This window comes from Embiotoca jacksoni, unplaced genomic scaffold (assembly GCF_022577435.1).
Source record: "Embiotoca jacksoni isolate LCO1_2020_lvr unplaced genomic scaffold, fEmbJac1.0.p SCAF_25, whole genome shotgun sequence".
In the NCBI taxonomy this organism is placed as follows: domain Eukaryota; kingdom Metazoa; phylum Chordata; class Actinopteri; family Embiotocidae; genus Embiotoca; species Embiotoca jacksoni.
This window is the reverse complement of record NW_027185376.1, coordinates 1,625,103-1,640,549: the sequence shown is the minus strand read 5'-3', so window position 1 is coordinate 1,640,549 and position 15,447 is coordinate 1,625,103. Positions and strand designations below refer to the sequence as shown.

Here is a 15,447-nt window from a genome sequence, read left to right as displayed (position 1 = left end):
TGTTTTGTTTCTGGGTTTCATGTTCACGTTCTAGCCGGTATCAATAAAGACAGATGGCCCAAATTCTTTTGTTTTCAAGATATTGTACACTGTTGTTAAGAGATGAAAGGTAAGGAGTAGAGATTACTACCGAATGTCACCAAGGGGGCATTTCGGTTAAAATATGCAACAAGAAATTAAACAATTAAAAAGGGGTTTTGACTACGAGAGTGTAACGCATACAGAAAACATTTTCAAATTGTGTGGTTGGTGGTAGAGCGGAAAAAAAATTGTCAAACGATTGTCAACAATTAGTCGATAAATGACAAATAGTCAAAATAAATGTTCATTTTTACTGTTTTTTTTTTCCTTCTATGATAATAGACTGAATATCTTTGGGTTTGGACTGTTGGTGAGACAAAATAAGGATTCTGAATTTCACGGTTGGTTCTGTCAAATTCCAAAAAGGTATGTTTCACTATTTGCCGATTAAGTTTTGGATCAATCATTTTATTGAGGATGGGCGACAGCCAATCAAAATAATCATTTATTGCAGCTATTTTGTGTTCAAAATAAATGTCTGAATGGAATAAATATTCCCAATAACGACTTTAATTGGCGTCGAGATTAATATTTCAAAACCAGTCTCCACCAGCAAAAATTTAATGCAGTAATACTAGAGGCTATGACCCCCATTTCTCTGGCCTTTTAACAATTAAATTTGATGGGATGATAATGTATGATAATCATGAGTAATCAGGTGCCCACTGATAAATGGAATGTTGCTGGGTGGTATGTCACCTGCATTTCAAATTGTGTCCTTGGCAACACCAGCCTAAATGCAATTGACAGCTGGGGAATCCAACACTATGCTGTTCATCAGCCTAGTTGTCTGCATAGACTTCCCAGCCCACCTTCTACTATCTGATACGAGCCAAAATAGCTCCTTGCTGCTGTGTTATCGATATCTAGCACGATCGCAGACCTCATGGGAAAGAAATTACATGATGGTGACACTGAAAGGTGTCTGAAAAGGCTGAAAAGGTAAATAAAATGATATTTTTGGACAAAGATTGACCCGTGTGTAAAAGCCTGGCTCATTTGGCAGGAGGGTTGTAAAGCCACATGAATGCAATTGGATGCAGCTATTTTCCAAAGGCAAATTTGCATAAATCCATATAAAATGCACTTTCCAGGAAGATGTCAGTCAGCACCAGCGCCACCTGATGCCCAGGCATCATTAACTACAAAGATGGAGTAACCTGAGGTACTTTGGCAGACTTTCTAGCGAGCCAGTTCCCTCAGTACAGTAATTACTCTAAAGGCATTTCTGTCAACTCTTGGATGGATTCTTTGAGAGTGAAATAAAGGACCTTTACTAAAAGCAAATCACAGACTTAAGATTCTTTTATCTGACGTGAAATTCAACCTTCAGAATGTGGGGCGCAAAAAAGCAAGAGGCTCGACCCAACCCTATCAAACTACCAGCATGTTTCACTAATTCAGATACCGTTCAAAAACGGTCTCTGTGCCTTTGGGACACAAACTTGTGGAAAGTGAATTTTAACTGGCAGTATATCCTGGTTTCACAATTCCATTATGTGCCAAGCTGGGTAGTCTGAGCCCCGGCCCATCCGTGAAGAGCTGCTAAGTAAGTCCTGCCACTGCAGCCCCAACCTCCAAAACGCTCCTGCCTAAAGCCCCTATCACGCATTTCCAGTTGTGCAGCCAGACTTCCTATCAGTGTTTACAGATTTGCTTTAACCGTATTTGGCCAGGGCAGACAGCCTAATTGAAGTAATGATTTTGCGCTTGCAAAAAAGGGGCGCTAACTGTGTGAAGAGGGAGCGAAAGTGAGGCGAAAGGGAGGTAACATGAGCAGCTGCTACTCACAGGGAACCTCTGAGGACCCACAGCAGGTCTGGGCTGGCTCTGAGCAGGAGGCATCAAGGGCACTGCAATGAGAGAGAGAGAGAGAGAGAGAGAGAGCAAGAGGAGAGGGGGGAGGGGAGGGGAGGGGAAGAGGGGGGAAGGGGAGAAAAAAAGAAAATGAGAAGCAGTAGGCAGAGAGAGGGTGGTGATAGTAGAAAGGAAGGAGACCATTAGACATGATGCTGAAGGCTCTTAGTAAGGCATACTTGTTCAATTTAAGCTCAAAGTTGCCTCACATCTATACATAGCTGAGCACGAACCAAGGAGCTCAAAGAAATATTAAATACATGAGTAATATTGGCTAGATTCAACAAACCCTGAAACATTTGCTGTTCGACGACTTGGCACAATATAATTCAATAACCTGGATGTTTATGTTGCTGGCATTCTTTTAAATAATAAACTGAAACTAGACTGAATAGACTGAAACTGTACGTCAACATCGACAACTGGTATGCATTCAATTGGACGGGGACACACACACACACACACACACACACACACACACACAATCCTTACCACAGGCAATCCCCGATCTTCCGGAGCACATCACTCTCACAGGAGCGAAACCTAAGCTACACACACTAACATGCTTTGCTAACAAAATTTGGGCCTGGACTGATAACCCATCTCAGGGAATGAAATGGTGACGCCCCCGGAAAAAAGAAAATGGGAGGAAAACCCATTACTCACAAAAGACAACTTTTCACCCGTCATTCAACCGGACAACAAAATGACATTCTAATCCAGACACCTTTCAACACAACGCGAGGAGAATTGCCAGCCACAACAGCATCAGGCACCTCAATAGAGGATTTTTCCGGTCTCTCCGCAGCACAATTTGGGTTAAACTTATAATTTTCATACATACAGAACCGACAAGATAAATCTTTGATGAATCGTTTTGAAATATAAACACGTCCTTCATTTAAGCGTCTTCATGCTAACTGAACACTTGTGACAGTTGGGACTAACATCTGTAAAAAGCAAACTCTTTTTTTATTTGAAACACACAGCTTATAGCTAATCGCTCAGCTTACATGCCTAAAATTTGTTACTTCAGACGCAGCATTAAAAATCTGTGGATGGTTATTGAAACAAATGCATTTCAAAAAATATTTCAATTCGATAGTCAGTCATATAAAGGTAATTCGGTGATTCTAATGCATCCGTGTAGTACTCATTAGTAGCAACGAGAAAACTTTTGCTTCTAAAATTATGTGCTTGGGAGATCTTTTTTTTAATTCAAAAAAGTTCCCACACGTCAGATATGTCCCTTTTCTTGGTACAAGCACAAATTTGTAGTCTGTCTCTGTCAATTGTATTCTTTGCACGTGCTGTAAGCTGAATTAAAGTGCAAAACTTATTTCAATACTAGTAATTGTGCAGCAGGTGAGTCCAGAAAAATGCTGGAAATGAGTGGACGATAAAAAAAAAAAAAAAAAAAAAAAGGCCAAACAAAAAGCACTTGGTTGATACTGGGTTAACCTACCTTGTACAGAGGATGACGTAGGCCCTCTGAAGTGGGGGTTAATGTGAATGTTTTTGGGCTGCGGAGGCTGCTGCTGATGATGCTGAGGGAAGTTGGGTGGCGGGGAGCTCATCATTCGTGGTGGTGGCTCCATATGGGGTCGCAGTTGCGCGGAGCGATGAGCCATATGTGTGGGGATGAGGGGCTGAAGGGGCTGCTGGGCCAGCGGGCGCCCATGCTCTTGGAAGGGAGGAGGTCCTCTCGGACGCGAAGGGTGGTGCTGCTGGGACAGCAGTGGCTGCTGATGAGGCTGATGAGGCTGATGGGGAGGCGGCATTCGGGAGGGGGGCTGCTAATTGGGAAGAGATAGGGAAACGGAGAGGAGGGGAAACCAAAACAACCTGTCAAAACACATTTCTTTCGGGAAGGTTCTGAAATCACTGTTTGCTGCCATGTGAAGGAAGACACGACAACAAGTCAATTCGCCAGCAAGAGCGAGGACGGTATCCTGAAATGATTCAGCTCATGTCTCCTCTGACATTAAGAGTACATGTTTTCTTTAGAATTTGTAGAGGTGACAAGAAACTGAAGGTAACCTGGGTGGAACAACAATGTAAACTTTTAAAGTGAGATACAGTTGTAAAGATGAAGAAAAAAAACAGCTGCAACAGCCGGGCTACCTGCTAACATAAGAATATCTCAACCATGCACCAAGTGATGAATGTTGAAACAATAATTATATTGTTGAGTGATGGTTCCTTAATAATTGGTCAATCTGTTTACCAAACAAACAAAAAAACAAGCAAACATGCCAGTGACCAAATTAGTGAAATGGTTAAATCAGACAACAGCAGTATGTGGTAAAAAAAAAAAAAAAAAAAGAAAAAAGAAAAGAAAAGAAAAAGCACACTCATTAAGAGCAGTCAGCAGAATGTTTGTGGCGTTGGCATGACATCCATGAGCCATTAAATTTTCATTTCCAGTGTTAATGTTTTGCTTTTGAATTTTACAGCCTATTATCATTAATTAATACAACCTAAAATAATGCAGTGCTGGAGTTAAATGTCATGCAGCCTTGAGAAGAATCACTTTAACTCTCTGGGGTGTCTCCCGCTGTGAACCCACTGGAAAAACACTAGGTTGATATTTTTGTTTGTTACCTGAGGCCTTGGGCTACAAGTTTAAACCAATCTAACACAACTAAATAGATTTTATTCGTTCACAATGGATGAAATTTTGTTGAAGTCAAAGCCTTGTTTTACATTTTAAATATTATATATACCATGTGGCATTATAGCAGCATACGAAAGATCCATGTTGTGCTAAAGAAAAAAAAAAAAAAAAAAAAAATCTCGTATCCTACACTACTGAAAATATAACATTTCTTAAATAGTAAGAGAAACCAATCAATTACTATTCATGTTGAATACTTTTGTTGTACAATTTTACGCAATGTAGCCTTGATAAAAATTGATTAAAGAAATTCAGGGATCAAATCCCAAAGAACATAAAAATATGCCATTACTAACAGTGATTACGGTAACTAGCTCAGATCTGAAATCCTTCCCCTGCGTTTCTGAAGATTATCATCACTAGTTTGTTTTTTTTAGGCTACACGTTCAATGTGACTTTTTCCCCTAGACTTTCAAAAGCCTAGTATGAACTGATGATCCATGCATATCAAAGGATTAAATGCTTGAAGTGATATCTAATAATAAAAGCCCACAAGAAACTAAATCCTGGGCAAAGAACACATTTAATTTTGTATAATACTGTCTAAATGGACAACTGCCAAATATTTTGCAATAATCCATATATCAACACTGATATGAGGGAGCTGTGGGTTGTTGGTTTTTTTGCCATGTGTAAACGACCATTGCTGTGGTGGTCTTAGATAGTGGAGTGAGCAGCAGCAAATAAAACGCGTCAAGTACAAAGACACCCAACCTTGTTATAACTGACGAATACAAGAAGGTACAAAGTTGAGCCACCTCAAATCATCTTATCCAGTGACGCCCCTGTGCTCCCTTTAACTACTCTTTAAGAGAAGTGGCTCAGTGCAGAGTGATACATGTTGGTAAATAGATGATCCCTTTAAAGTTGTTCAGATGGCTGATTTTACAATGGGTTACCTGTATGCACATGTTTCCCATCAGGGGGGGCCTCTGGTCATTCATTCTTCCTCTGTTTCCTCCTCTAAAATCGGACATTCCAAACCCAAGGAAACCTCCTCTTCCTCTGCCGCCTCGCCCTCCTCCACCACCGCATCCTCCTCCTCCTCTGCCTCGGCCTCCGTAACGGTTTTGTCTCTTCTGCCGTTCTTGTTCCTCAAAGGCCATCAAGTCTTGTTTGGCTTTCTCTGACAGTTCTGATGATATGATGAACAGAAAAAGTGAGAACTTGTACATTAACTGTCCGGAAAAACTTAGGATGAAATACAGGTTTAGGTAGGAATGTAAATTTGTCACAGCATAGAGGAGAGATTCAAAATTTGAAAACTCACTCCAGCTGTCAATGAATCGAAGATAAATTATGCCCCAACAGTAATAATTTGTACCTAGTGTTTCAGGGATGTTCCTTCTTTTACTGCCTGCATCTGCCAGCCGCACAACAGCGCCATCCTTTCTTTCAGATTTGAATCGTATGCGACCGGACTCTTCATCCTCCTCGTCTTCTTCTTCTGACTCCTCCTTTGGTTCTTCTTCAGGCTGAGCTTCCTTTTCAACCTGGAGATATTTTCAAAATGTTGAAAACAGAACTCGACCATCCTCACATTTCCTTCACCACTTTTACAACAGTCACCACTGTGTGAACATTTAGGTCAGTGGTAAGACACTCGACGTAATTGGGCTTAATGCGAAAAGTTAAAAGGTGGAGCATTTTCAAAATTTACCAATTAGGAGTGTCCTAATTGTCTAATGATTAACGCACATATATAAATGTGTTGTCCACTGATCAATTTGAGCCTAAGACCTGTGCTGAACATACCCATCTCTCCTTCCTTGCTCCCTCTCTACCTCTATTAGATTCTTACTAAAAACGCTGACCAAACTAACTAAAATAAATCCCACTAAGTCTATACCTCCTCTGCGTCGTAGACTTGAGGTCCCTCCATGGTTTCTTCTTCATCCTGCTGCTCTTCTCTCCCCACCTCCTCGGGGTTCTCCTCCTGTTGGACTCTATCTCCATCAATAGGCTCATCACCATAGGAGGTTTGGTACTCTTCATCCTTTGAAGATGATTTAAATAATACGTATTGATAAAGTCAGAACAGCTCTCCGATAACGATCAGCACTAGCCAACTACATGTCAGCCATTGGTGGAACAATCTCTTTGTGTGTTTCTGTTGAAATACTTAAAACATTTATCAATGCAAGGCAATGTTGTTATAATGAAGGGACGAATGGGTGAAATAAATACAAGTGGGCTTCATGAGGATCTATTTTGCTATTTAGAACAGATCAAATTTGAAGTATTACACACAAAAAAACACAAAGATCCTACAGAGCATGCACAATAAAATGTTATGGTGAAGATTTTGGGGAGGCACCAGGCGACCCCACCCCTTCCAAACCCAAATTACCATAACAGTGGGAGCAAGGCTTCATTACTATTCCTGACAGCATTTGAAATTCAATGAGATGTAAATGTTTGACATGATATACAGAAATGCAGGCACAGATAAAAACACTCCTCCCCGCTTCAATGATGGTGAAAATATCATTGACTGACTCCTCACAAATCACTCCGTTATTGGCTGCGCTGTAAGTTCATGACTCTATGGCAAAGATGCAGACATTCAGGGACATGACAAATCACAACATTTCAGTTCAACCCGTGATGCAATCAGTTCATGAAATTATTCTCCAAACTCATCAAGCAAAGTGTGCCACATCGCTTCTACAGGAGTCGCGAGAAACCCCAACATCCTAGCTGCCTTACACCGTCCAACAAATACCATGAGGTCAGACTGTAGGTCGCACAACGGTGTTTGGTGTTGTGCTCCATTAACCTGCCAACAGCTGCATCTATAAATGCGGAACAGAAAAAAAAATTCACTGAGCAAACCAGACGGATGGACAGGCTGCCCCAAGGGAACACAACAGCTTAATCCTTTAAACTGTTCCACATAATGCTCAATGAATACCTTGGTGAGCAAAATGTCAAGGCCAGGCAGTTTAGTGACCCTGTAAACATTTACTGCACATAATTCAAATACACATCCACACCTGCAGACATCTCCAAAAATCCAAAATCGGCAGCCACTTGTGCTAAGAAGGTCAACATCTTATCTTTGTTTGGAGAAAGGAGGTAGGCCAATATATCTCTGTCAGGTGCCAAACACAATCACACCGTGGTAAATGGACCGTAACAGACATTTGCACATGGATCTGGTCTTATCTTTGATCCTCTTAGCCCGAGCTAAGAGGAAGGGAAACGAATAAAAGGGAAACTCACATCAATCATTAGAAAACTGTATGGAGTGTCCTCAGGAAGGTCAATAATCTTTTCACCTGCGTGAGACTTTATCAGATCCAGTCTAAAGCCAGAGATAAAAGCCCCCCACATTAACCTCTGCCGATTGGCAGCACATCTCCCCGACACAAAGCAGCTTCTTACTCCTCCAAAGATACAGGGCCCAAGGTCACAATGGCACAGGGATTTGGAGGCGACAGCAGAGCATTACCTCATGCCAAACAAGCTGTCAACAAAACTTTGTCAGCAAGATGGAGAAATTAACTGGCAGGAAGTGATAATGAATCTAATCCTCCTCTGCCCCAAAACGCCAACCGACGTCTCCCTCTCCTGAATAGATTTTCAATCCTGACTGTCCCTATACCGAGACAAGAAAACTGACATTATCTCTTGGATACAATAGAGTTGGATAGCAAGGGGAGTGGAAGAGTGTGTGAGAGTGTGTGTGTGTGTTTGTGTGCGTGTGTGTGCGAGAGAGATTGTTTGTGCATGGGCTTTTACACGGGTAAGCAAATGTGAGAACTCACTTGAAATTCACCATCTATAGGCTCATTGATTTGGATGTCTAGCACTTCATCCTGATAGCCGTCGTCACCCTCAGCAAGCTCTCCAGAGTAATCTATTTGGTCTTCTGGCAACTCGATGTTGTCTTCCTGCCTGTATTCCTGTGCGTACTCGTCTTGCTGGTAGCCCTCCTCTACATCCCCTTCTTCGCCCAGGTTCACAACGTCATCTGTGTACTCTGCTTCCTGCAAGTTGTCCTGCTGGCCGTAGGATGTGGCCAAGCTGTACGTGGTATTAAGGTTGACCTCCTGACCACTGAAAACAAAAACAAACAAACAAAATCTAACAGTTCAGAAAACAGACATGAAGTATAACAGAAATATAAGCAAAATCAGGTGCTGAACTGGAACTAAACAGAGAAGCTTAAAAATATAGTACTTGTGTAATTGTATTACCCCAAATTCATATCTTCATCATCACTTTGAAGAAGGTCATCGTTCAATTCTTCATCTGACACTTCTGAGGGATTCTGAAACAAAAACAAAGGAACATTATGGTGTGCAAAGTAAAAACACTGTGCTCTACTCTTCCTCAGTTGTGTGTGTGTGTGTGTGTGTGTGTGTGTGTGTGTGTGTGTGTGTGTGTGTGTGTGTGTGTGTGTGTGTGTGTGTGTGTGTGTATTTAGGGTGTGGGGGCAGGGGGCCACCTCCAACCCTAAAGGATGCTCTATTCCCATGTGGTGAAGGCAATCTGGGCAGGTCAACACAGTGCTTTTTTGTCCACAGTACTTCCTCCAAGTTCACATCAACAATTCCCCCTGTGGAGGAGCCACCTGCTTCAAGTCCACTGTGCACGTCTTTCTTTCTATATGTTCTACCAACACCATCACGCAATGTTTTGGTTGTTGTTTTGCCGCTTGCAAGCGGAAAAGCAACACAAACAAACCACATGCGGTTTGGTGCAAAGCATAAAAACTTCGTAAACAAAACGTGAGGTTTTTTTCTCTTTCTTACCTTTTTACCCGACAGCCAATCTTCCTCCAACAAATTCTCTTCCAATTCACTTTTACGGAGAAAAGAAAGTTAGAGACATGTTAGCACGGTCAGGTTATAGTGAAACTGTCTTTTTACAAATTGTTGTATGTGCCTTATATAATGCTGTCATTCTCCCTATTCTGAATAAATAATAAAATAGCTTTTTTTTTTTTTTTTTACTTACTCATAATTTAATAGTTCGATCACAATTTTTAAAATGCAATAATTATCTTATCCTGCAAAAAGTGTTTGTTTTCAATGTAGATCATCGTACGATATAAAAAGTGCTTTCATTATATTCCAAGAAGTCTCAACCTGTAATAGTAATCAGAGAGATTAAAATAAAATATAAATGACTGCCGGGTCCTCCCGTGCAATATAAATAAAACATTTTGCCACAACCATATTTATGTAATTTGACTCTTAGAGCTGACGCCAAGCAGTTCATTCTTTGGCTTCATCAGACAAGGTTTAAATCCTTTAAATGCTTTTTTTTTTTTTTTTTTTTCCAAACTCTAAGCAGGCTTTCATCTGTCTTTTACGGAGGAGAACCTTCTGCCTTAAAGCCCAGATTGGTGGAATGCTACAGTAGTAGCTGTCTTTCTGGAAGTTTCGTCCATCTCCACACAGGGTCTCTGGAGCTCAGCCAGAATGACCATTGGGTCCTTGGTCACCTCACTTACAAAGACCATCCACACAAAATTGCTCAGGTTTGCTGGTCAGCCCGCTTGAGAAAGAGCCCTGGTTGTTCCAAAGTGCTTCCATTCAAGAATTATGAAGGCCACTGTGCACTTGGGAAAACTACATGAACCAAAAATCTGTTTGCCGTCTTCCGCAGATCTGTGTCTTGGCACAATCCCGTCTCTGAGCTCTACAGACAGTTGCTTCAACCTTGTGGCTCGGTTTCTGCCCTGATACCTTATAAAGACAAATGCGAGGCTTTCCAGATCATATCCAATCAATTTAATTTACCACAGGCGTGCGACCGTCAAGGTGTAGAAACATCTCAAAGATAATCAATAGAAAATAAACAGCACCTGAGCTCAACTTTAAATTTCACAGCAAAGTGTCTGACTTATGACAATGTGATATTTCAGTTTTTCCTTTTTGATAAATGTGTAAAAATTCCTGAAATTCAGTTTTTACTCTGACATTATGGGGTGTTGAGTGGAGACGGGGTCAAAATTATTTTTACATTTTTGGTAGTAAGGTTGCTGCACAACAAAATATGAAAAACTGAAGGGGTTAGAACACTTTCTGAATGCACTGAAAACAAACCGAAGTGCATCGTCACGTCGCTTAAAATGAGCTTTTCTTAGCTCGTGTAAGGTTGGTGTTTTCTGTACCCGTGATTTTCACAGGACAATGATGTTTACAGAATAACAGGACTTTATACTGACGGGACTTGATTTTGACGACCTTAGCAGGTTGTATACAGTACAGCACTCTTCCTGCAAAGACAAGAGACCATGGTACAATGATTTACCTCTCGAGATCATCGTCTTCACCTCTCCTCCTACGTGACCGCTCAGCGCCGGGTTTGTCATATTCATCAAAGTCATAATCTGCAACAGAAAGGCAATTATGTTTACGCATTCACCAAAGCGTTGACTATACTAATAATATGGATCTTTCTCTGGATTGCACAATTGGGAATCTAAAAATAAAACTACGAGCACGTGCAACTAGAAGTCCCTTACACCAACAACTTGACATTTGTGCTGCAAATACACAAGTGCCATGGATGCCCATGTATACCAACACAATGGTACATAGCAGAGACGGGTAAACTCCTAAAAATGTTCTCATGCCTGCTTGCCAATATTTAAAAGCTGTTTATAGAAGAAACTGAAGTGGCCTGAGGTACAGTCGTAGTTTTACATGTTCATAATGCTGCCCTATCTGATAGTTATCAGATTTTAGTTGTTACGCCTCATCCTCAATCAGAAAACGCTATGTCAGCATCTGTAATGCTACCTCCTCCTTTTGTTTGATCCTCAATAGATACAGATTACAAAAAAACAAACGGGGGAATCACGTGCACAAGTTTTCTCAAACTTGCCTCTACATAACACTTGTTGCACTAGCTCTACCTGAGGGAACAAAGCTTCTGAGAGTAGACAGCAAAGGGCAATCTTTGACTTCCACAAGGTCACACATCATATCGGGATAAAAATAACCATCGAGGAACAACTCGAACAACGAAACCACATCAGTGTTTTCTCTCAGGATAAAGTTGTCGCAGCGGAGATGAAACACACGTGTGCGCGAATTGTGGGTTTGTCGCTTTCAAATTGCACCCTGCTGGGAGGCTTCGAGGTATCTGCCAGCAGCAGAAGTGCTCTTGATGTCTAAGTACAAACTGTAGAGTACATTTGTGCAAGCACATAAGGTGTGCCAAGATTTAGGGAAATAAACTTTAATTAAAAGCATAATCTTCACAACAATTATTGAACAAAGAATGCATGTTAACAACCACCATCTGTTACAGTCAGATCTGAAAGTTCAAACATGATATGTTTAACTTAAATCTCCCATGGGGTGGTCATCCACATCAATTTGGTGTACGCTAATGGCTAGCTAGCGGTCACCCATTCTCCCAGTCCTTTTTTTCCTGAATCAACTCGCATCGATTCAAACATCAATGGACTCCGTTGGCTACATTGCAACACTTAGTTTGGAAAAACAAAGCTTTTGCATGATATTTAGAAATTTATACTCGGAAAAAAACTTGCACAGTGATGTGTAACCAAAATCACATCACATATCAGTGGTCTCATGTTGGGTATACTACAGCTTTTAGTTTGAAACACTGCACACACATTCCCTTAAATAGTATTGTGTAGAATAAAACACCATGTTTAAAACAATGAGAAAGTTGAATTTTTTTTTTTTTAAACGTAGGATGGATTGAGCCAACAAGCACTGTGCTCCATTCACTTCAACAAGATTGGCAGAGGCACAGTCACAGTGTGCTTTGCAATTACCTAACTGCAGCCAGCATGAGGACCTGGTGCAAGTATCTCCTTCCCAAATACACCAAATCAATACAGGTTAAAAAAAAATAATAATAATAAAAAAAAAATGCAAGCAATGCTGTAAAATGGTGAAACAACCACTGGAAAACATTTTAACAAAACACCGTCACAAGCAGATTGTCCAACTTTGTTCATCTAAAGACCCCCACTATAGTATCAGACAGCCACGGCAACTCAGATGAGAGAAGGGCTCACAGGAGTATGTACCAAACAATTGTTGCAGCCAGTGCACAATGCAAGTATCCACCTACACTATGCTGAGAGTATAATAGTGTCAGTAAAACCTGAATGTACAATTCCAGGGCCCTGAAAAATAGATATACATCAGCTCAAAAGAATTCAACCATCATTAATTCTATTTCATATATCTGCACTTTTCTTATTCGACAGAATGTCTAACTTTAAGATGAGGTCCTGAATCTGAGCAACATCAAATCTGAAACTGCTGGTCTAATAATTCAGCCTCTGTGCTTGCAGCTCCGAGATCTCCTCGGGACATGAAACAGGTTTGCCGAAGACAAACTTGTTGTATGGTTGGCAGTCCGCAGTATCCCCCAGTTTTGATCCAATCAGTTGCCTCACGAATAAGATAAGTAGTCACAGGCGCATACATTTTTATGTACAAGATTTAGATTTAGTAGATGAAATTTGCCATTCATGTCATGCAGGTGAATAACTGTTTTATTAAGCATATGAACTTGGCCAGGTGAAAAGATACTGCATGATGTAAATTTTGGAAGGCAGGCAGGCAACTCTTGCCAAATTTGTTCTTGCTGGCAGAGAGAGCAATCAAATTAAAACTTAAGGTATTGACGCACCAGAGGCCTGACAAAATAAATGACATGAAAATGCAAAATGTTACCAGCGAATATTTTACATCAATACTTCTCATACCGGCAGCAATGCAAATTTGCAGCAGCTGTTCAAACAATGGTTCGATATAGATTCGCATCAGCTCATTCTTCAACTCAAATGTTAAAAATATCTCTTTAAAATCAGCACGGCTGGTGTGGAAGTATTAAGGTAACTGCTGTAGGTGGAAAACGTCAATACTAACATAAGCATATGGTCCTTTTTTGTTTTTAAACAGATAGATCTTTTAACATGATGTATCATAGTGCATGGCAGTTAGTCATGATACAGGCAACTGGTCAAACAGGCAGCCAATCTGGGAAGAAGGAAAAAAAAATGTATTGGAATATTTGGGGTTCAGACTTGATGATTCAGGTGAAACCAACACAGACAAAGATATGTGCTCTGTCTGCTCCATCAAAGTTGTGGGGGATGTCTGTAAACCCTCTGCCAGTGAGTTTTAAGTGCAGCATCTGAATATTTTCCACAGAGGATACTGGGGATGTCACAATTTCTAAAGTGCATAATATGACAGGTTAATGCCTTTGCTCGTGGTAGAAAAGCTCAGAAAAAAAAAAAATCTATCTCCATCCAAAAAAAACCATTAAACGTCGCTTTTACGCTGTACAATATGTGACAGTACTCATTAGAAACACAACAGTTCCAACAAATATATTGACATGTCAATTAATTGCATTAAAAAAAAAAAAAAAATCCTTAATGGGCTACAGCTAATTGGTAAACTTATGTTTAGTGAAACGTGTTTCCATTTACGACTGGTATTAGCACTTTTGTCAATTTACAATAACTTTATAGAATACGAAGAGATAATTGTTTGATAATAAAAGTCCAAAATACGCCATTTGGCCACCAAGAAAAGAGGCCAAAAGGTCCAAGCTTGGAAAGACTACAGTCCAAAAGCCACATCCAGATTGAATGTGGTCCCTTCTGGTGATCTAATACGTGTGCACAGGCCCGGGTGCATGCATTTGTACACGTGTATACACAATAACTCTGAATATTTCCTCTGCAAATCAAACCAATACGGAATAAACACACCGCGTAAACTGCGTCACACGCGAGTTCAGCACCAACCCTGGCGACAAAACCAGGAAATAATAACACATAAATAAATTAAAAAAAAAAAAAAAAAAAACATTGCATAACTTAGGTTAGGTGTGTTGAAGTGGTCAACAAACACATTTGGCGTTAACCCAAATAATTTGCATGTTCTTTGTAAACGACTGCCTTGTGCTATCAAAGTTAGCCTCTAGCGTCACCAGGCTAGAAGCTACATGAGAGGACGACGTCAATCAATGTCACACGCACATTAAAGCGGTCTTAAAATATTAAAAGAGTGACGTTATTTGGAAAAAAGCGGACGTCTGCGTTAGTCTCCTCAAGAATGAAGCGCTTTTTCTTTTCTTTTTTTTTTTACCAGTTTAATAGTTAGCTTACGTGCTAACGCAGGTGCTAACAAGCACAAGTCGGGTATTTTGTTCAAAAAAACCAAAATGAACCATCGACTTTGCCCTTCGCTTAGGTTGGAGGTCATTTCACGCACATTTGTTTGGTTTTTTTTTTGCCATTTAGTGCCTATATGCCGGTCACTGTCGTGACGCGTGGTGCTTCCTTGAGCTAATTTTGCTAACGGTAGCTAAAGGCCTACATCCTGTGTTTCCAGCCGCTAGCCGCGTTAGCTCCGCGGCTAACTCAACTTAGCATCGTCGACCCGAAAGAAAACCCGCTGACGTTTACTCACCCTGCGCGTTCGCCGACATGGTGCAAAGGGCCTCGTCCCGCTTTAAAGTCCGACTACAAAACCGCAGAGAGCATTTAATCGTCAGTATTTCGCCATTATGACGGTGGTAAACGGGAGACTAATAGCGGGAACTGCTGCTTCTATGCGGCAGTGATTGCTAACCGCGACCGGAGTACCAAACATGGCGGCGGTGCGCTTTGCAGCAATGATGCATTGTGGGTAGGGTGGGGGGGGAAACCTGGGGAAACCCTGGACCGGTTTTGCTGCCTGACACGCCAGGTAAATAAACACTGGCTGATCATGAGGAGTCTGGAGGAAAAAAAATATTTGCTGCACAACTGGGAAAGTGCAGTTAATGCACTATTACTTCCTACCGCATTAACAGGCTTGACTGATCAA

General features: G+C 40.9%; 1 protein-coding gene across 7 annotated transcripts in view; it reads right to left on the bottom strand.

The window, feature by feature from the left end:
* Nucleotides 1-15,228, bottom strand: part of rbm33a (RNA binding motif protein 33a) — a 30,023-nt gene extending 14,795 nt beyond the window's left edge. For 5 of the 7 annotated variants that reach the window (XM_069159518.1, XM_069159524.1, XM_069159521.1 and 2 more), the window contains exons 1-10: nucleotides 15,049-15,228; nucleotides 10,883-10,961; nucleotides 9,376-9,424; nucleotides 8,818-8,891; nucleotides 8,386-8,677; nucleotides 6,465-6,611; nucleotides 5,940-6,108; nucleotides 5,515-5,750; nucleotides 3,404-3,734; nucleotides 1,873-1,934 (exon numbers count right to left, since the gene is read on the bottom strand). In XM_069159518.1, coding sequence (XP_069015619.1) covers nucleotides 1,873-1,934; nucleotides 3,404-3,734; nucleotides 5,515-5,750; nucleotides 5,940-6,108; nucleotides 6,465-6,611; nucleotides 8,386-8,677; nucleotides 8,818-8,891; nucleotides 9,376-9,424; nucleotides 10,883-10,961; nucleotides 15,049-15,067 — 1,458 coding nt within the window. In that variant the 5' untranslated portion in view covers nucleotides 15,068-15,228. The remainder of the gene's footprint in view (nucleotides 1-1,872; nucleotides 1,935-3,403; nucleotides 3,735-5,514; nucleotides 5,751-5,939; nucleotides 6,109-6,464; nucleotides 6,612-8,385; nucleotides 8,678-8,817; nucleotides 8,892-9,375; nucleotides 9,425-10,882; nucleotides 10,962-15,048) is intronic. The other 2 variants (XM_069159519.1, XM_069159523.1) reach the window with 2 other exon arrangements.
* Between the last annotated feature and the right edge of the window lie 219 nt (nucleotides 15,229-15,447).